Here is a 20,706-nt window from a genome sequence, read left to right on the forward strand (position 1 = left end):
ATCAGGAGAATCCTAAGACTTCTTTTGTTGGGAGGCCCCTCTGAGGCCCCTTGCAAGTGCTGATCCTCTGAGTTGGTGGGGAGGGGAGATGGGCACTAAGAAAGTGGAGCATTTTCTCAGTGATCTCTTAAGAGAGGAGGAGGAGACCGTCCCAGAAGGTGAGCATATTTAATGCTCACAAAACCTATAATGCAGGGGGTAGCCATCAGTGGTGCTGGAGAGATGCCTTGGCACTCATGCCTTCCTCCAAGGTGCTGGAAGCATCCTGGAATGAGAGACCTGCTTTGTTGTTATCATTCTGTTTTGTTTTGTTTTGTTTTGTGACCGAGTTTCGCTCACCCAGGCTGGAGTACAATGGTGCAATCTCGGCTCACTGCAGCCTCTGCCTCCTGGGTTCAAACGATTCTCCTGCCTCAGCCTCCTGAGTAGCTGGGATTATAGGTGCATGCCATCATGCCTGGCTAATTTTTGTATTTTTAGTAGAGACAGGGTTTCACTATGTTGGCCAGGCTGGTCTTGAACTCCTGACCTCAGGTGATCTGCATGCCTCGGCCTCCCTAAGTGCTGGGATTACAGGCGTAAGCCACTGCGCCCGGCCATTCTTTTTTTTGAGACAGTCTTGCTCTGTTGGCCAGGCTGGAGTGCAATGGCGTAATCTTGGCTCACTACAACTTCCATCTCCTGGATTCAAGTGATTCTCGTGCCTCAGCCTCCTAAGTAGATGGGATTACAGGCGCCTGCCACCATACCTGGCTGATTTTTGTATTTTTAGTAAAGATGGGGTTTCACCACGTTGGCTAGGCTGGTCTCGAACTCCTGACCTCAGGTGATCCACCCACCTTGGCCTGGGATTACAGGCATGAGCCACCACACCCGATCTGTTGTCATCGTTCTTACATTCCCGCCCACTTCTATCCCATGTGTCTTTCACTCTGGCACAAACATTTATGAAAATTGATCACATGGCTTCCATGTAAATTAACTGGGTGAGGCCCAGCCATGCCAGCTTCAACCACGTGGGCACTGTCCAGGGACTTCCCTCTTCTGCAAGCTGCCCTTCTGGCTGGTACTCACTGTGTGTGAGTGCCTCTCTGTCTTGCCTTGCCCACTCCCCAGGGTTCTGGCTGGTGTGGACCATCATCATCATCCTGAGCTGCTGCTGTGTCTGCCACCACCGCCGAGCCAAGCACCGCCTTCAGGCCCAGCAGCGGCAACATGAAATCAACCTGATCGCCTACCGAGAAGCCCACAATTACTCAGCGCTGCCATTTTATTTCAGTACGTACACCCAAGTCCCCATACCCACCCTCAGGAGCACAGGTGCAAAGACCCAGGGCTCAGACTGAATATTGGTGGCCAGGGCCCCTGTAGGCATAGGGGGTTTGTCTTCTCCCTGCCTCTCCATAAAGCAAGGTCTTGAAAGTATAGGAACAAGGGGGCACTCCTTCAGCACAGAGGAGCAGGTGCTAGGGATGCAGTTCCCTGAAGCCACTGGGCCATTCCAAAGCTCACAGTGGCTGGGTTCTGGCTGGATCTCTGCTCCTTTAGCACCTGCCTGCCTACCCACCTTCCTACCTACCTACCTACCTTCCTTCCTTCCTCTCTCCCTCCCTCTTTTTCTCTCTGTCTTTCTCTCTTTCTTTCTTTCCCTGCCTGCCTGCCTTTCTATCCCTCCCTCCCTCTTTTTCCTTCCTTCCTTCCTTCCTTCCTTCCTTCCTTCCTTCCTCCCTCCCTCCCTCCCTCCCTCCCTCCCTCCCTCCCTCCCTCCCTCCCTCCCTCCCTCGCTCCCTCCCTCCCTCCCTCTTTCTTTCTTTCTTTTTTTTTTTTTTGAGATAGAGTTTCGCTCTTGTTGCCCAGGCTGGAGTGCAATGGTGCGATCTTGGCTCACTGCAACCTCTGCCTTCTGGGTTCAAGCGATTCTCCTGCCTCAGCTTCCAAAGTAGCTGGGATTACAGGCATGCACCACCACACCCAGCTAATTTTTGTGTTTTTGGTAGAGATGGGGTTTCTCCATGTTGGTCAGGCTGGCCTCGAACTCCTGATGTCAGGTGATCCGCCCACCTCGGCCTCCCAAAATGCTGGGATTACAGGTGTGAGCCTCCCCTCCCCTCCCCTCCCGTCCCCTCCCCTCCCCTCCCCTCTCCTCTCCTCTCCTTTCCTTTCCTTCCTCTTTGTTTTCCTTCCTTTCTTTCCCTTCCTTCCTTCCTCCCTCCCTTCATTCCTCTATCCCTCTCTTTAATGGCAGATAGTCAGATAATAGGACAATAATTATTAACATTTATTGAGCACTTACTATGTGCCAGGTACTGTGCTAAGCACCTAGTCCTTCTAGATGTGGAACTGAAACAGTTGTGGGCCGGGCTCGGTGGCTCACACCTGTAATCTCAGCACTGCGGGAGGCCGAGGCGGGCAGATCACTTGAGGTCAGGAGTCAGTATATAACGTGAATGAATTGAGATTTGGGGTTCATTGGCCTGAATTCCTCCCATTTTGCTTATTTCTGTGTGATATGCCTGAGCAGAGGTTGCCATGAAAGGGGCAACTGGAGGGGTGGCATTGGGACTTTTGAGCACCGAGAAACTTAGTGACTCTGTGAAGAGCACTTCCCGGACTTCCCTGGGGCTTCTTACATGTGACCTCTCAAAGGGTCAGTGGAGGCCCAGGTGTCCACTTTTCCAAAGCCAGTCTGCGTGTATTCTACAAAATAAACTTTCACAATTGTTTCTTTTTTTTTTTTTTTTTTTTGAAGACAGAATCTTGCTGTGTCACCCAGGCTGGACTGCAGTGGCACAATCTCGGCTCACTGCAACCTCCTCCTCCTCCCGGGTTCAAATGATTCTTGTGCCTGAGCTTCCCAAGTAGCTGGGACTACAAGGACGTGCCATCACACCCAGCTAATTTTTGTATTTTTAGTAGAGATGGGGTTTTACCATGGTGGTCAGGCTGGTCTCGAACTCCTGAGCTCAAGTGATCTGCCCGCCTCAGCCTCCCACAGTGCTGAGATTACAGGCATAAGCCACCGTGACGGCCCATAATTATTTCAGTTCCACATCTAGAAGGGTTAAGTGCTTAGCACAGTGCCTGGCATATAGTAAGTGCTCAATAAATGTTAGTAATGTTATATTATAATTAAATTATCTGTGTCATAAGGCATTCAGCACATTCAAAAGATAACTCACCTAGCATGTTTTTAATAAGCTTTGGATGGCATAGGCCCCTTACCCTTCACCGGTCACCCATCTGCTCCTGATCTGAGTCAAGGTGAAGTTTGGTTTGTGTTTCCAGACCACCTCCAGCCACACTAGAGACAACAGAGATTTCTAACCCCCTAGCAAAAGACCCTGCGTAGTGCATTTGGAAGGTTAGGAGGAAGAAAAGTAGTTAAGAAGTCTAAGTCAGAGACCCTTACCCCGAGGCCTGTGGGACTTGGATGAAGGACACAGTCTAAGCAAGAACACGAGACTCGTATGCATGTGGAAATAGGTCCATTCCAGGCAGAAGTTATTTTTTGGCCATCTACCACGTTTGCCTAATTCTCAGCCTTAACTCCCAACAGGCATGAAGTCCTTGCCTACGAAGCAGCTTTAGGGGCTCTCAGATTTCAAGCAGCTAGGTTAGGCCCCTCCCAAACTGTCCCTCTCTCTCTCTGCAGAATTGCTCACAGCTCTCTCTCCTCTGCCCACAACCAAGAGCTGTAGCCATCACTTGGTGGGTGCTCTGGGGTGGGAAGAGACAGTGCAAATGTTCAGCGGGAGCTTTGCAGTCTGCCCTAGAACATGACGAGCGCAGTAATTTTCTCCTTCCTACCTCCTCATTTTAGGGTTTTTGCCAAACTATTTACTACCTCCTTATGAGGAAGTGGTGAACCGACCTCCAACTCCTCCCCCACCATACAGTGCCTTCCAGCTACAGCAGCAGCAGCTGCTGCCTCCACAGTGTGGCCCTGCAGGTGGCAGTCCCCCCGGCGTCGATCCCACCAGGGGATCCCAGGGGGCACAGAGCAGCCCCTTGTCTGGTCCCAGCAGAAGCAGCACAAGACCCCCAAGCATCGCTGACCCTGAGCCCTCTGACCTACCAGTTGACCGAGCAGCCACCAAAGCCCCGGGGATGGAGCCCAGTGGCTCTGTGGCCGGCCTGGGGGAACTGGACCCAGGGGCCTTCCTGGACAAGGATGCAGAATGTAGGGAGGAACTGCTGAAAGATGACAGCTCTGAACACGGCGCACCCGACAGCAAAGAGAAGACGCCTGGGAGACACCGCCGCTTCACAGGTGACTCAGGCATTGAAGTGTGTGTGTGCAACCGAGGCCACCATGACGATGACCTCAAAGAGTTCAACACGCTCATTGATGATGCTCTGGATGGGCCCCTAGACTTCTGCGACAGCTGCCATGTGCGGCCCCCTGGTGACGAGGAGGAAGGCCTCTGCCAGCCCTCTGAGGAGCAGGCTCGAGAGCCCGGGCACCCGCACCTGCCACGGCCACCCGCATGCCTGCTGCTGAACACCATCAACGAGCAGGACTCTCCCAACTCCCAGAGCAGCAGCTCCCCCAGCTAGAGCAGGCCCTGCCAGCACCCACAACTTGGCAAAGCAACCAGGGTAGGGGAGAACCACGAGAGAAGCATTAAGTGACTTTCAAAGACTTTCAGAGTACAGCCACTTGGTTCCTTTTTGTTTGTTTTCCTCCTTCTCTCCTGCATTTTCCTCCATCTCCAGGTACAGTTCGGGGTGTGGATGCTTCTCCTTCCACAAGGGCACAGTGTTGTGGAGGCTAAGTTGGTTCTGTGACTCATTCCTCATACTCCAACTCCATCTCCGTTCTTTAAAGTCAAATCTCACCTACCTGCCTGTTTGGATCAGAGAGATGTGGTTTAAAAGCCCCCAAGGAAAGAGGCTGGGACTGTGCCCTGTCATGATTCTTGGTGATGGATTAGGTTTGTGCTCTGATTCTAGTTTAAGAGAACGTTGCGGTGTCTCAGTCCAGGAGAGGCAGCCCATCTTGGCCCTGGATGAAAAAGGAAGCCCACAGAGGCCCAGGGCTTGTCACTGTGGCTGCCAGTGTCTGCCGAGCCAGCACTGAGCTAATCCTGTGGGAGGATGAGAGCTGCTGGGCCATTATATGATAGGTTGGTAGGGGCTTGTTGATCTGTCAAATTCCAGGTGACAAGATCGATGCACCCCATGTGCCCTTGAGGTGCCTCTTCCCCGGGCTCTGGCTGGCTGCAGGCTGGTTCTGGTGTGAAAGATGATACTGCCTTTTCTTCGTTTGTTTGTTTCCTCTAAAAACAAACAGCAAAAGACAGCTGAAAACAAGAACTTCACCGGTGGGCAGGCAAGAATTCTCTTCTGGAAACTGACGTTTGTGGCTCTTTCCCAAGTTGGCTTTCAAAGAGCCTGGCTGCCGTTGAGCCAGAAGATGTCTTGTGTGAAGGCTGGGGTGGAAGCTGTCTTGGAACCTCTGCGAGCCGGGGGCCCTAAGCCACAGCAGTGAATAGAGGCGCAGCGCTCGGCCCCTCTGCCCTTTGGTCTGTGTTCACAGGTGACCCGTGTCAGCCTGTGTTGCCAGCACACGCCCTGCGGGCCTTCATGTCTCACTGTTCCGTATGAGGAAACAGACAGCGAACTGAGGAAGCCATGGCCCCTGAGAAAGGGCCCCTGTGGCCTGGCTCTCACACAGAATTTTATCTTTGATTCTGAAGAAATATTTTTTGTGGGTTTTTCTTTCTTTTTTTTTTTTTTTTTTTTTTTTTTTGGTGGCGGTTGTTGTTTGTTTTAAACTGACCACTTGGAAGAAATACCTTGGTTATCTGTGGTTTTCATGCCTTGTCCCTGCCTCTGCCCCCACCCCTTTTGAGTCGGGTGACTCATTTTTCTGTGTAGAGACTTGGTGGCCCAGGCAGGAGGTGGAAGCAGCCGTCCGGAAGGCCCTGGGGACGCTTGTGCCTGTTGCTCAGCTTCAGGTCACCGGCTGAGCTGTGACAGGAAAATCTGAATGGAGGCAGCAAACAGCCAAAACAAACATTCCCCGCCCGGCCCTGTGCATATGAAGAGTCTGTTTCTTCCCCCAACTCTTGAACGATGATGATATTCAGACGAAGCATTGATGTTATGGAAGAAAGAAAGAAAAAGAAAAAAATATATATATATATGTGTATGTCCAAAAACAGACAAATCCAAGGCTGTGAGGTAAACATGTCTGCATTTGGATTCCACAAAACCAAAATCCATGTTGAACAAAGTGAAGTCCGTACACAGTGACTTTTTGGGTGAGCCGTGTGTGTCTGTCCATTGTGTGTGAGCCTCAAGCCCTGTTTTCCTGTGAAGATACTTTGAGTGGCAGCCATTCTCCCCACGTGAACCACACGTCTGGAGCACAGACAGCCCTCTCAAGGTCATTGATCTTACGCATTTACTGTTTACCGAACAAATGTCTGACTGTGTACTCGGGAGTACTCCGCAGCATTGTCGACTGCAGTCCCCTGTGTTTGCCAGATACTGTGCTTGAAGTAGAGGTTTTACTCTACTCATCACTGCGATTTGCACATTGCTCCGTGGACACTCGGAGGCCTGTGTTATGTTCCCTGTAAATGGAAGCGTGCTCTGAGCCTGTCTGCCTCCCTCGGCTGCTGCTGGTCCTCGGTACCAGCCCCCAGGGGTGTCCACAACCACTTGGGACAGAAGAAGGTGGAATTTCAGACAGAAGCTTGATTGGGTCTTCAATGACAGGCTTGGACTAGCTGTGGCCCAGACATCGGCCCTGCCCAGAATTGCCAGGAGGAGGCTTTGCAGGCTGTAGCGGGGCCACAGGGCCTGCCTCCCTCTGGTGAGTCCAACAGTCGCAAGCAAGCTAGCATGTGGCCAGAGGCGGCCAGAGTGTGTCACAGCTCTCAGATGCCTTTCCTTCCACCTTTTTTTTTTTTTTTTTTTTTAAGAATCCCCAAATAACTCACTGAAGGGTCTCAAAGGCGAACAAGTTTTACCAAAATGAATCCTTTTTCAGTTAACAGATCAAATGGATGAGTTCTGACCCTCTCAAGTTCCTTTCCCCAGTTAGAGTGGGGAACTGGGCAAGTGTTAACTGTGGGACTCACTGCAGCGTCCTACCCTAAAGGCACGAGAAGACAGAAATGCAACCTGCGGAGCTGGGCTTGGATCCCAAGTCACAGTTTGGCCCCTGCTACAGGAGGCTGCCCTGCTCAGAGAGAGATTTAATAGGGAGCTGAAGGAATCCTTAGGGGGCCAGGGAGATGTGACTGAGACTGGTTTTCCACGTGAATGAGACGGGGTTGGTGGAGGGTTTGGTGCTACAGCCAGTCGGAAGATTTGCAAATGCGAACACATTCCTGTGTGAGGCACACTACCCTTTGTCAGTTATTGTGAATATGTGTATTTTAAGCAATAAGATTCAGCTGGTCAGACTTTTCTGGGCAGTCTCGGTGACGCATTTCCTGTGCTGTGATTGTTCTGAAGACAGAGTGGCTCTAACCACTGTGAGAAGCCCGAATAAAAATTGATCCCAAAAATGCTACTGCTCTTTCTTGCTGCACTTCATTCCCTTTTCTTCTTCCTCAGTCTTCAGGGAATTGCACCTCAAGATCCTAAACCACAAGCACTTTTCTCTACCCAGAGACTGAGAGGTTGTCACACAGCCATTGAGGACAGGGTGCTGGGCCAAAGAGAAACCACAGGGCCAAGGGCAGCTGGACAGGGCTGCTGGGTCCACACTGTGTCCTGAGGAGTCCTCCCCTCTCTCTGTCAGGGAATATTCCTGATGTTTGGAATACTTTGGAAAGTCCCATGAACAGGCTAAAATCAGATCCCGAGAAAGCAGAGACATATTTTGTCAGATACCCCGTTGCTAAAACATGGCTTGTTTTTGAGACAGAGTCTCACTCCGTCGCCCAGGCTGGAGTGCAGTGGTGCGATCTTGGCTCACTGCAGCCTCTACCTCCCAGGTTGAAGTGATTCTCCTGCCTCAGCCTCCTGAGTAGCTGGGATTACAGGCACCCACCACCACGCCCAGCTAATTTTTGTATTTTTAGTAGAGACGAGGTTTCACCATGTTGGCCAGGCTGGTCTCGATCTCCTGACCTCAGGTGATCCGTCTGCCTTGAGCTCCCAAAGCGCTGGGATAATAGGCCAGCCACCCTGGCCTGGGATTACAGGCGTGAGCCACTGTGCCCAGCTATTTTTTTAGTTTTATTTTTTAAATAATAGAGACGGGCTGGGCGAGGTGGCTCACGCCTGTAATCCCAGTGCTTTGGGAGGTCAAGCTGGGCAGATCACTTGAGCTCAAGAGTTTGAGACCAGTCTGGGTAACATGGCAAGACCCCATCTCTACAAAAAATACAAAACTTGGCTGGGCGTGGTGCTGTGCGCCTGTGGTCCCATCTACGTGGGAGGCTGAGGTGGGAGGATGGCTTAAGCCCAGGAGGTGGAGGTTGCAGTGAGCTAAGATCACACCACTACACTCTAGCCTGGGCAAAAGAGCGAGAAGACCCTGTATCCAAAATATATATATATATATATATATATATATACACACACACACACACACACACACATATAATATATATATAACATATATATAGAGAGAGAGAAAGAGTCTAACTGTTGCCCAGGCTGGGCTCAAGTGATCCTGCTGGCTTGGTTTCCCAAAGTGCTGGGATTACAGGTGTAAGCCACTGTGCCCGGCCAAAACATGGCATGTAAAAGAAAGCAAGCACTCTGAGAGATCTTTTTTTGTTGACATGATAGACATGGGGGTGTATGCTTGACCTTGGAATTTAACACACAATATAATGTATCGAGTTGCCCACTTTCTGCCCAGCACTGTGTCAGAGGCCCAGGATAATGTCAGAGATAGAAGATGAGGCCTCTGCCCTCTAGAACTTACAGTTAGAAAGACAAAACGTGGCCGGGTGCGGTAGCTCACACCTGTAATCCCACCACTTTGGGAGGCTGAGGCGGGTGGATCACCTGAGGTTGGGAGTTCAAGACCGGCCTGACCAACATGGAGAAACCCCGTCTCTACTAAAAATATTATAAAAATTAGCCAGGTGTGGTGGCACATGCCTGTAATCGCAGCTAATCGGGAGGCTGAGGCAGGAGAATCACTTTAATTCGGGAGGTGGAGGTTGCGGTGAGCCGAGATCGCGCCATTGCACTCCAGCCTGGGCAACAAGAACGAAACTCTGTCTCAAAAAAAAAAAAAAAAAAACCTGTGTGAAATAGTTAATTAACAATGTAAGTTTGAGGTGAAGTGAGTGGTACAGATATGGAGCTTTTCAGGGATAGTGGGAGGTAGTTTGAGGTCTTGAATGCCAAGCAAGTGGTCTCGGAGCTGATTTTAGGTAGTGAGGAAGCCACCAGTGTGCCAGAATCTGTCATCGTGGGCCAATGATTCTTTCCTAAGACAAGGAGAGTTCCTTTGTTTGTTTTACCATCTGCTTAAGACTGACCTCTTAGGTGTAAGTCGTTTTTGGTTTTTTTTTTTTTTTTTTGAGATGGAGTCTCGCTCTGTCGCTCAGGCTGGAGTGCAGTGGTGCCATCTTTGCTCAGTGCAACCTCCACCTCCCGAGTTCAAGCGATTCTCTTGCCTCAGCCTCCCAAGTAGCTGGGATTACAGGTGCCTGCCACCACGCCCAGCTAATTTTTGTATTTTTAGTAAGGATGGGGTTTCACCATGTTGCCCAGACTGGTCTCGAACTCCTGGTCTCAAATGATCCACCTGCCTCAGCCTCCCAAAGTGCTGGGATTACAGGCGTGAGCCGCTGCGCCCGGCCAGGTGTAACTCCTTGTTTGAAGAACAGCTTGCTACTTCTGCCCAGGGAGGACACCCCTACCCAGCAAGACTGCAGATGGGCAAAGCAAGGTAGTACACATCCTAGGAACCCTCCAGGAAGGGGTTCCTGCCTCTGTAAGTGAAGTGCTCACTGGTGGGCCGGCGCCCTGGGGATGCCGGCAAGTGAGTGTTGTCCTCGCTCGGCCCTGGCTTGCCCAGCAGTCAGCCCTGTTGTCTCTGTAGGCCAGTGTTAGCCAGACATGCCCCCACCCCTGTCCTTGACCCTCTGGCAGAGGACATTCCTGGCCCTTCGCTGACACTAGTGGAGTGGTTGCTGACTTGTTCTTTCTAAACTGTTGGGTTCCTTCAGGCAACCCCAGTAGGGCCACGCTAGCTTCTAGAGACAGTTCTGCTCTGAAACCACGGGAAAGAACTGGGAGCACATCATACTTGCCTTCTTTAAGCTAATGTCTGAGTGGCGCAAAAACAAAATGGTGTATAACTCTCAGGGGCTGGTTGCCAGAGGCTGTGCATGTACCCTGGGTGCCCAGGTCTAGAGGGGACACCATGCCATTGGACCCCAGGCTGCCGGGTCACTGAGTTCCTCATTTCTGTAATGAAGTTGCTTGTCTCTATTGCCCCATGTGACCAAGTGCAGGTGGCGACAGTACCAATGCCCGGAACTGCAAAACAGAGTACTTTTGGTGAACAAGAATTTCAAGAAACTCCACATTCTTCAGTTTCCTGTTTTCAGCCAGGGGCGAAAACCAAGGTTTGACTCAGAAAAGGAGGGAGAAGTGGGTTTGGTTGGTAGCTTCTTGCTGAATCTGCTGGGAAGGGTTGTGGGTCTTGGGAGGATTTGGGTTCTGGCCTGGGGGCAAGTGTGGCCTCACTGAACAGCTGAGCCTTTATTGAGCACCTAGCAGGTGCCAAGGCATGAGAATGCAAAGATGCCTTAGGACTGGACAGAGTCTTGCTCTGTCGCCCAGGCTGGAGTGCAGTGGCGCAATCTCGGCTCACTATAACCTCCGCCTCCCGGGTTCAAGTGATTCTCCTGTCTTAGCCTCCTGAGTAACTGGGATTACAGATGTGCACCATCACACCTGGCTAATTTTTGTATTTTGGGTAGAGCCGGGGTTTCACTATGTTGGCCAGGCTGGTCTCGAACTCCTGACCTCAAGTGATCTGCCTGTCTCAGCCTCCCAAAGTGCTGGGATTACAGGTGTGGAGCCACCACGCCTGGCCCTGGCTCCTCTTTAGAAGACCTAATGGTGTTCTCGAGAGGAAGGAAGGCACGTTGGCAGTTTTAGTACCATGTAGAAAGCGCCACGAAGCATGTGTGCACAGAGGAGAATTTAGTCAAACTAGGGGATCAAGGCAGGTTTCCTGGAGGAGATACCTCTAAATTGAGTTTGTCAGGTGAAGAAAGGTGCAAGGGAATTCTAGGCAAATGTTTTTTCTGCAGACTATTGAATGTCTACTATGTGCCTGGTGCTGAAAAGCACAAAAAAGCATGGGAGGCCTACAATAGGAGACTGCATGGCATGTAGAAAGCTGTGAGCAATTTATCGCCGCATTCTGGGAAGTAGCAAGAGATCAAACTGGAGAGAGAAGCAGGTCATATATTTTAATATTTATTTATTTAGAGATGGGGTCTTGCTCTGTCACCCAGGCTGGAGTACAGTGGTACAATCTCGGCTTACGGCAACCTCCGCCTCCCAGGTTGAAGTGATTCTCCTGTCTCAGCCTCCCGAGTAGCTGGGATTACAGGTGCACACCACCACGCCTGGCTAATTTTCATATTTTTAGTAGAGATGGGGTTTTGCCATGTTGCCCAGGCTGGTCTCGAACTCCTGAGCTCAAATGACCCTTCTGCCTCAGCCTCCCAAAGTGCCAGGATTACAGGCATGAGCCACTGCACCTAGCAAAATATTTTAATTTAATTTGTCTTTATTGTTTTGTTTTAATTTGTCTTTATTGTTTTGTTGGTTGATTGTTTCCACAATGCCGGTCTTGTGTGAGCACCTTAGCTACATTAAAAAAAAAAAAAATTAGCCTCAAGCTGGCCACGGTGGCTCACGCCTATAATCCCAGCACTTTGGGAGGCTGAGGCGGGCGGATCACCTGAGGTCGGGAGTTCTACCCCGTCTCTACTAAAAATACAAAATTAGCTGGGCGTAGTGGCGCATGCCTGTAATCCCAGCTACTCAGGAGGCTGAGGCAGGAGAATCGCTTGTACCCGGGGGGCTCAGGTTGCAGTGAGCTGAGATCATGCCATTGTACTCCAGCCTGGGTAACAAGAGCAAAACTCCATCTCAAAAAAATAAAAAAATGTAGCCTCAAAACAGGTCTCTGAGGTAGACTGCAATTATTCCTGCTTTATTAATGGGATTGTGGCATCCAGAGGACTTAACTAACTTTACAAGATCACAAAGCTAATAAGTGGCAGAGCTAGGATTTGAAGCCAGGTCTGTTGGCTCCAAGGCAAATGTAATAACCAGAAGGCTGGGCAGTGAAGAGCTGTAATGTAGGTGCTCACAAGCCACATGAAGAACTTGTGACTTCTTCCTCTCTCTCTTCTCTTTTGGCCCAGGCTGGAGTGCAGTGGCACAATCTCAGCTCACTGCAGCCTCGACTTCCCAGGCTCAAGTGATCCTCCCACTTCATCCTCCCCAACTAGCTGAGACTACAGGTGTACACTGTCATGCCCAGCTAATTTTTGTATTTTTTGTAGAGACAGGGTTTTGCCATATTGCCTACGCTGCTCTTGAACTCCTGGGCTCAAGCAATCCACCTGCCTTGGCCTCCCAAAGTGCTGGGATTCCAGGCATGAGCCTTATAATTTCTTTTCAAAGGTGAGGGAGAACTAGCGAATGATACATTGAGCCAAGAGTAACATGGTGAAAAATGAAACAGACACCATTTCCTCAGGAGCTACCCTATCTCCTCTTGCTCCAGGGGGGCAGACCCCCTCACACCCAGCCAGGCTTCACCTCCAAGAGCCCCTCAGTGCTAAAATGGCGTCACCCCAGGACAGGTGACGCTGCTTGCCACCAGTAGTCAGACCAATGTCAACTTCCAGGGAGGGTGTAACCCCTTGGAAACATTGTAAAATTCTCAGGAGTTACAGTTTGGATCTTGTCTCTTTTCCTTGAAAGAGTGTTTTTGCTCTTCCTCCAAGGGGATGAAAGTAGAACCTTCTGTGTTTGTGAGGGGAGAAGAGGATTTTTGTTTGACCTGAAATTTCTCCTCACTCTGTTTTGTTTGTTTTTGGCTTTTTTTTTTTTTTTTTCCTTTGAGACAGAGTTTTGCTCTTGTCACCCAGGCTGGAGTGCAGTAGCACAATCTCAATCTCCGCCTCCTGGGTTCAAGTGATTCTCCTGTCTCAGCCTCTCAAGTAGCTGGGATTATAGGTGCCCGCCACCACACCCGCCTAATTTTTTGTATTTTTAGTAGAGACGAGGTTTCGCCATGTTGGGCAGGCTGGTCTTGAACTCCTGCCCTCAGGTGATCCACCCACCTCGGCCTCCCAAAGTGCTGGGATTACAGGCGTGAGCCACCGCGCCTGGCCTCTCCTCACTTTGTTATAAGCCTGTTCCTCACCATAGCTTCAGATACCCTTCATTTCATGTTTTCTCACCAAGAAGTCTCAAGAAACCCAATCCCATGGAAACTGTGACAGAACACCTTCTGTGCTGGAGCCGTGAGTTTGTCTTTGGGTTCTCCACCCGCTGCCCGGCAGTCCGTCAGCCCTGGCCCTGTGTGGACGGAGCAGGCAGGCAGCAGGCCAGGGGCTGTAGTTGGCCCTCCGGGGACAGAGCAGGGAGGGTGGGTTCCCCAGGGTTCCATCCTGTGGGGGGATTCATCTGCACACACCCGCTCCCCCTCCTGACCAAACTGGTGGCTTTTGGGGAGATTTGTATAAAACCCTGAGAAGGACTCATTTCTTGGGTTTGGATATAGACAACGATGAGAAACCCAATATTTATCAAGGCACTAAATGTATTTCATAGGTTCACATTTGATCCTCACAGTAACGCTATGACACAAACATCCCAGTTCCCCACCCACCCACCCCCGCCATATTACAGCTGGGAAAACCGAGGCTTAAGGCCACATAAGGTGTCCATGGCCACTCAGTCTGTAAATGACATCACCAGGAGGATCTGTCTCTGCAACCTGACTTTAAGTCATCTGCGGTCCCATCTGTGTGGGACTCTCCTGCCCACATGCTCCTTTCTGCCTCTCATCCGCACCAGAGCCTCAGAAGATGGGCTGCACAGGCGCTAGGTTCCCCCACATTATCCATGGGGAAACTGAGGCTCAGGAAGTTAGTGATGGGCCTAAGATCCAGGACCAGGAAACGGGAGCCGGGACCGAGCACCTGGGTGGTCTGGATCTAATTCATCCATTGCGCTTCCCACCCCACTGCACGGCCTCTGTGACCGGATCCACACCCTCCAGAGAGGGGCGCTAACATCTCTGAGTGTGACTGCAGAGAGGGCTCCTCATTTGCCTCAGGTTTCGTGGCCACCCGAGGCTGATAGAACATTCATTCACTCTCACCCTCCCACAATAGGGAAGGATTTCCCCTCCCATCAGCAGGGAGACTCAGGGGAACTGCTTTTCTTCCTTTTTTCTTTTCTTTTTTTTTTTTTTTTTTTTTTTTTGAGACAAAGTCTTGCTCTGTCACCCAGGCTGGAGTGCAGTGGCACACTCACTGCCAGCCTCGACCTCCTGGGTTCAATGTGATCCTCCCACTTCAGGCTCCCAAATAACTGGGACCAGCTGGGACCACAGGTACATGCCACCACACCTGGCTAATTTTTTGTATTTTTTTGTAGCGATGGGGTTTTACCATGTTGCCCAGCTGGTCTGGAACTCCAGAGCTCAAGAGATTCGCCCACCTTGACTTCCCAAAGTGGTGGGATTACAAAGTGCTGGTGTGGTGAGCCACCGCCCCCAGCCCAGGAACTCCTTCTCAGTTTTTGTCTGTCTGTTTTGAGACGGAGTCTTGTTCTGTCGCCCAGGCTGGAGTGCAGTGGCACAATCTCAGCTCACTGCAACCTTCACCTCCCGGGTTCTAGTGATTCTCCTTCCTCAGCCTCCCAAGTAGCTGGGACTACAGGTGTACACACCACGCCCGGCTAATTTTTGTATTTTTAGTAGAGACGAGGTTTCACCAAGTTGGCCAAGCTTGTCTTGAACTCCTGACCTCAGGTGATCCACCTGCCTCAGCCTCCCAAAGTGCTGAGATTACAGGCATGAGCCACTTAGCCCAGCCAGTAACTGCTTTTCTTTAAGACAAGAGTGGCCCATTTTTCCTGGGAGGGTTGGCTCTTAATAGCTCACTAGAACTGATTATTAAATTTTCAGGAATTTTATGAGCTGTTTATATGAAGCAACCAATTTAAAAAACTTGGCCGGGCACAGTGGCTCAAGCCTGTAATCCCAGCACTTTGGGAGGCCGAGACGGGCGGATCACGAGGTCAGGAGATCAAGACCATCCTGGCTAACACGGTGAAACCCTGTCTCTACTAAAAAAAGAAAATACGAAAAACTAGCTGGGCGAGATGGCGGGCACCTGTAGTCCCAGCTACTCGGGAGGCTGAGGCAGGAGAATGGTGTAAACCCGGGAGGCAGAGCTTGCAGTGAGCCGAGATCGCGCCACTGCACTCCAGCCTGGGTGACAGAGCGAGACTCCGTCTCAAAAAAAAAAAACAAAAACCTACAATTGAGTTATATTAAAAACAAAGGTGGCCGGGCGCGGTGGCTCAAGCCTGTAATCCCAGCACTTTGGGAGGCCGAGACGGGCGAATCATGAGGTCAGGAGATCGAGACCATCCTGGTTAACACGGTGAAACCTCGTCTCTACTAAAAATACAAAAAAACTAGCCGGGCGAGGTGGCGGGCGCCTGTAGTCCCAGCTACTCGGGAGACTGAGGCAGGAGAATGGCGTAAACCTGGGAGGCAGAGCTTGCAGTGAGCTGAGATCCGGCCACTGTACTCCAACCTGGGCGGCAGAGCGAGACTCCGTCTCAAAAAAAAAAAAAACAAAAAACACAAAGGTAATAAATACTCAAAACTGATCATTTCCTAGTTATTTTACTACATGTTACTGTTATCTGTGCCTTTGAGGTTATTTACATTTATGTATCAGAATGGTGGAACTACTACATAATGGCATTTACTATATAATAATAGTGGTAAAAAACATGTAATGCTATTATGTGTCTCTTTCCAACCCTGTTTACTGGCATCACATTGGTACCTTAAAATTGGTCATGGTGGGAGTATTTACACCACAGTAATCAGCAAACACTACAAATCAGGGCTATTCCACACACCCTCGCCCCTCCCAGACCTGGTTGTTAAACATTTACTTATCACACCACTGGTTAAGGACAGTCTGAGGCTCAAACGGTTAACTGTGAGGTCTTGGCAAAGACCTTCCAGCTTTGTCAAAGATCTGGGCTTCCTTCTGCATAAGGAGATAGAATTTATTTACTATCATTGGGCCAAATAACCAAGTGATTTAGAGCATTTGATTCAGTCCTCTTGAGTCAGAAGGTGGGACTCGGACATGGAACCAAATTAAGGACTAGCTAAAACAGGTAGCGGGGGCAGAAGCAGCTTTCCATAAGACATGCCTGCCACTGTGCCATGTCAGTTTACCATTGCCATGGCAAAACCTAGGAGTTAACATCCCTTTTTGTAGCAAAGACCTGATGACCTGGAAGTTACCACCCTCATCCTGGAAATCTCTGCATAATCCACCCCTTAGTTTGCATATAATTCAAAGCAGATATCCGTATGAGTGCAGCCCTGTCTCTGTGTTGCTGTTCTGGGCACACTTCCATGGGTAGCCCTGCTCAGTGAGGAGCAGCACCTCTGCTGCTCTGTGCACTGCTGCTTGCTGGCTACCACCACCAGCTTGCCCTGGAATTCTCTCTGGGTGAAGCCGAGAACCCTCCTGGGCTAAGCCCCAGTTTTAGGGCTTGCCTGTCCTGCATCACTCTTGTTTGTCTAACGTTCTATTTGTCAGGTGCTGATATGCAGGATAAAGAACATGAGAAGGCTCAGCCTTGAACTCCAGAGATACAGGAGGTAGACAGTGTCCCTGGGGGGCCCCACTCATTTCAAGCCCAGGCAGATGCTCAGATGCCAAGGTTCAGTTTAGGTTCAGTACCAAGGAACAGAAGCTGAGTGCTGAAGAGGGATAGTCATGGTGGACTCATGAGTCATAAAAAATGTATTTGAGCCTCAAGGTGGGTGGATTTAGATCAGTAGTGAAAAGCCCTTCCAGACAGGGGAGAGCAGTTTGGGCAGGAGTCAAAGTTCATAAAGTCATTTTCTAAACAGTCACTCACCTTTCCTGAAAGGTACTCTCCCGGCCAAACATCCCGAGAGCCCTTCGGCATGACCACAGGGGACAGGTGGGAAAGCATGGCTGGCTCCTCACCATGCACCACTGAAATCTTGAGTTCTGGTCCCAGCCCTGCTGCTAAGTAGCTGTGTGATCTGGGGCAAGTCATAGCCTATCCCCAGCCTCCACAATGGCCCTCAGTTTCTTTATCTTCAAAATGAAGGTTTAGACAGGACACAGTGGCTCACATCTGTAATCCCAGAAATTTGGGAGGTCAAGGTAGAAGGATCACTAGGGGCCATGAGTTTGAGACCAGCCTGGGCAACATAAAAAGATCCCCATCTCTTCAAAAAACTTAAAAATTAGCCAGAGTGGTGGCACACACCTGTAGTCTAGCTACCCTGGGGGCTGAGTCTGGAAGATCTCTTGAGCCCAGGAGTTCTAGACTGCAGTGAGCCATGATTGCACCACTGCACTCCAGCCTGGGTGACAGAGTGAGACCCTGTCTCAAAAAAAAATGAAGTCCATAGGAGAGTCTGTGGGCAGCTGCCCCCAGCCCCCATCACAAGCAGCCTGGGAGAGATGCTGACACCACAGCGAGCCCAAGGGAAAGGCTATACTGGAGGTTGTCCCCTTCCCTCTCCTGGTTCCTCTGCCACCATCAGCTGGGTGCTGGATTGAGTCAAGCTATCCTCAGCTCAAAGCAGAGGGGAATAAGATTGGCTGGAGGAAAGTTAAGTATTTCAGATTTGCTCAGAATTTGAAAGGCTTATTTATTTATTATTATTATTTTTGAGACGGCATCTCTCTCGCTCTGTCACCCAACTGGAGTGCAGTGGCACAACCTCAGCTCACTGCAACCTCCACCTCCTGGGTTCAAGTGGCTCTCCCATCTCAGCCTCCTGAGTAGCTGGAACTACAGGTGTGCACCACCATGCCCAGCTAGAGATGGGGTTTCACCATGTTGGCCAGGCTGGTCTCAAACTCCTGAGCTCAAGTGATCTGTCCACCTTGGCCTCCCATAGTGTTGGGATTACAGGTGTGAGCCACTGTGCTTGGCCTGAAAGGCATTTTGTAGACTAGTGATGAACAGATAAGCAATTAGCAGAAGGTCTGTGTTCTCTGTGGAAGTGGTGGGTGAGTTTAACTGGGATAGAAAACATCCCAAGTTTGCAAGAATCTCATACAATGTCATTTGAGAACTCTGGGGCGGGGGGCGTGGGGGGCGGTGCACGTCAGTGTGTACAAGATTCACCTGGATAGCCCGGAAAATGCAGATTTCCAGGCCCTGCTCCCAGAGTGTACTCAATGCATGAAAGATAGGGACCAGAGTCTATGTTTTTAAGTAAGTTTCTCAGATGAGTCTGGCTCAAGGGGTCTGTGAGCCACACTTTGACAGATACTGACCTGGTGCGTATTACATCTATCTATATCTGTTTGTCTGTCTGTAGGTTCCCATGTATCTTCATCTCTGTCTCTCTCTCTCACTCTCCCACCCACACACATATCCACTCTTTCATTCTCCAACTATTGAACCAGAACGTTGAATGGCAGGAAAATGAAAGACTAATCCTTCTTCTTCTTTCTTTCTTTTTCTTTAGAGATTGGGTGTTGCTCTAGGATGCAGTGCAGTGGCGTGATCTCAGATCACTGCAGCCTCGGCCTCCTGGGGTCCAGCAATCCTCCCACCTCAGCCTCCTGAGTAGCTGAGACTACAGGTGTGCCACTATGCCTGGGTAATTTTTTTTTATTTTTTATTTTTCTAGAAACAGGGTCTCACTGTTGCCCAGGCTGCTCTCAAACTCCTGGGCTCAAGGGATCCTCCTACCTAGGTCCCCCAAAGTGCTAGAATTCCAGGCATGAGCCACCACACCTGGCCTTCTACAGGCTCTTTAGCAAAGTCTCAGGGTAGGTGGCAGATGAAGGCCAAGACCGAGTTAGGGGATAGTAGGGAATGGTCCACTGCCACCTGATTAACAAACCTCTTTATAAGGAAGAAGGTAGTGCTGTAATTGAAAACTGTGTCTCGCTCCCTATAGGGACTTCTCTCTAAGACTAAGCGAGGCAGGGGATCAGCCATGCTCTGCTGAGGTCCTTCTCTCTAGTCAGAGGGGAAGGACTGGGTTGTTGATGATCTGACCCTGGTCTGGCTGGCACCAGGGAGTTGGGGATGGGGCCTCTCTCTAGGCTAAAAGGGCCAGTTTATTCCGGGATGTCTTAGGACATTCATGTGCAGACCGGCCAATGACCAAGGTTTAAATATACCGGTTTCAAGATATAAAGGAGTCAGGGCTCCATTTTCTTTCTTTTTTTTTTTTTTTTTTTTTGAGACGGAGTCTCGCTCTGGCCAAGGCTGGAGTGCAGTGGCCGGATCTCAGCTCACTGCAAGCTCCGCCTCCCGGGTTCCCGCCATTCTCCTGCCTCAGCCTCCCGGGTAGCTGGGACTACAGGCGCCCGCCACCTCGCCCGGCTAGTTTTTTGTCTTTTTTGGTAGAGACGGGGTTTCACCGTGTTAGCCAGGCTGGTCTTGATCTCCTGACCTCGTGATCCGCCCGTCTCGGCCTCTCAAAGTGCTGGGATTACAGGCTTGAGCCACCGCACCCGGCCAGGGCTCCATTTTCTAATGAGGAAGCTTTTACAGACTTCCTGGGGTTTTTGAGTGGGGAGAAGGAGGCGGAACCCACGCGCTGCTGCAGAAGACAGCTGTAGAAGCCCTTACCTGGCAGTGTTTACTCCAGGGAAGGATGAGGAAAGGGGGACACGTCAGTCTTAGTCTTTGCAGACCAAGACAGAGGGATGGCAATGGCAGGTCCAGTCTGTGGGTCACATACACTCCCCCAAGATCAAACCTGTGAGGTAACATGCAGTGAAACCTGTTTGGATCAAAACAAGCAACATTTTTGCCCTACTTTCTTTTTTTTTTCTTTTCTTTTTTTTTTTGAGACGGAGTCTCACTCTGTTGTCCAGGCTGGAGTGCAGTGGTGCAATCTCGGCTCGTTGCAAGCTCTGCCTCCTGGGTTCATGCCATTCTCTTGCCTCAGCCTCGCAAGTAGCTGGGACTACGGGTGCCCATCACGCCCTGCTAATTTTTTTGTATTTTTAGTAGAGACGAGGTTTCACCATGTTAGCCAGGATGGTATCGATCTCGTAACCTCATGATCCACCTGCCTCAGCCTCCCAAAGTGCTGGGATTACAGGCGTAAGCCACCATGCCCGGCCTGCCCTACTTTCAAAATATAAACTTAGGCCAGGCTTGGTGGCTCACACCTGTAATTCCAGCACTTTGGGAGGCTGATGTGGGATCATTTGAGGTCAGGAGTTCGAGACCAGCCTGGACAACATGGCAAAAGCCTATCTCTACTAAAAATACAAAAATTAGCCAGGCATGGTGGCAGGTGCCTGTAATCCAGCTACTTGGGAGGCTGAGGCAGCAGAATGGCTTAAGGGAGGTGGAGGCTGTCGTGAGCTGAGATCGCGCCACTGCAGTCCAGCCTGGGCAACAGAGCAAGAGTCTGTCTCAAAAAAAAAAAAAAAAAAAAAAAACAAACACACACAC

General features: G+C 50.4%; 3 protein-coding genes across 10 annotated transcripts in view; 2 read left to right on the forward strand and 1 right to left on the reverse strand.

Annotated features, from left to right (window-relative positions):
* The window catches only part of WBP1L (WW domain binding protein 1 like), a 79,273-nt gene extending 71,750 nt beyond the window's left edge, over nt 1-7,523 (forward strand). For both annotated transcript variants that reach the window (XM_050804170.1, XM_050804171.1), the window contains exons 3-4: nt 1,117-1,278; nt 3,821-7,523. In XM_050804170.1, coding sequence (XP_050660127.1) covers nt 1,117-1,278; nt 3,821-4,557 — 899 coding nt within the window. In that variant the 3' untranslated portion in view covers nt 4,558-7,523. The remainder of the gene's footprint in view (nt 1-1,116; nt 1,279-3,820) is intronic.
* BORCS7 (BLOC-1 related complex subunit 7) overlaps nt 1-20,706 on the forward strand; it is a 228,286-nt gene that overhangs the window by 174,325 nt on the left and 33,255 nt on the right. The window lies entirely within an intron of this gene.
* Nucleotides 1-20,706, reverse strand: part of ARL3 (ADP ribosylation factor like GTPase 3) — a 537,289-nt gene that overhangs the window by 147,347 nt on the left and 369,236 nt on the right. Inside the window, exon 1 of one of the 5 annotated variants that reach the window (XM_050804207.1) lies at nt 3,883-3,892. The exons of 3 other annotated variants lie outside the window; for them this stretch is intronic. The gene's annotated coding sequence lies outside the window, so the exon portion shown is untranslated. Of the gene's footprint in view, nt 1-3,882; nt 3,893-20,706 lie in introns of those variants that run through there. One more of the 5 variants, XM_050804215.1, reaches the window with a different exon arrangement.

Source organism: Macaca thibetana, chromosome 9 (assembly GCF_024542745.1).
Source record: "Macaca thibetana thibetana isolate TM-01 chromosome 9, ASM2454274v1, whole genome shotgun sequence".
Taxonomy (NCBI): domain Eukaryota; kingdom Metazoa; phylum Chordata; class Mammalia; order Primates; family Cercopithecidae; genus Macaca; species Macaca thibetana.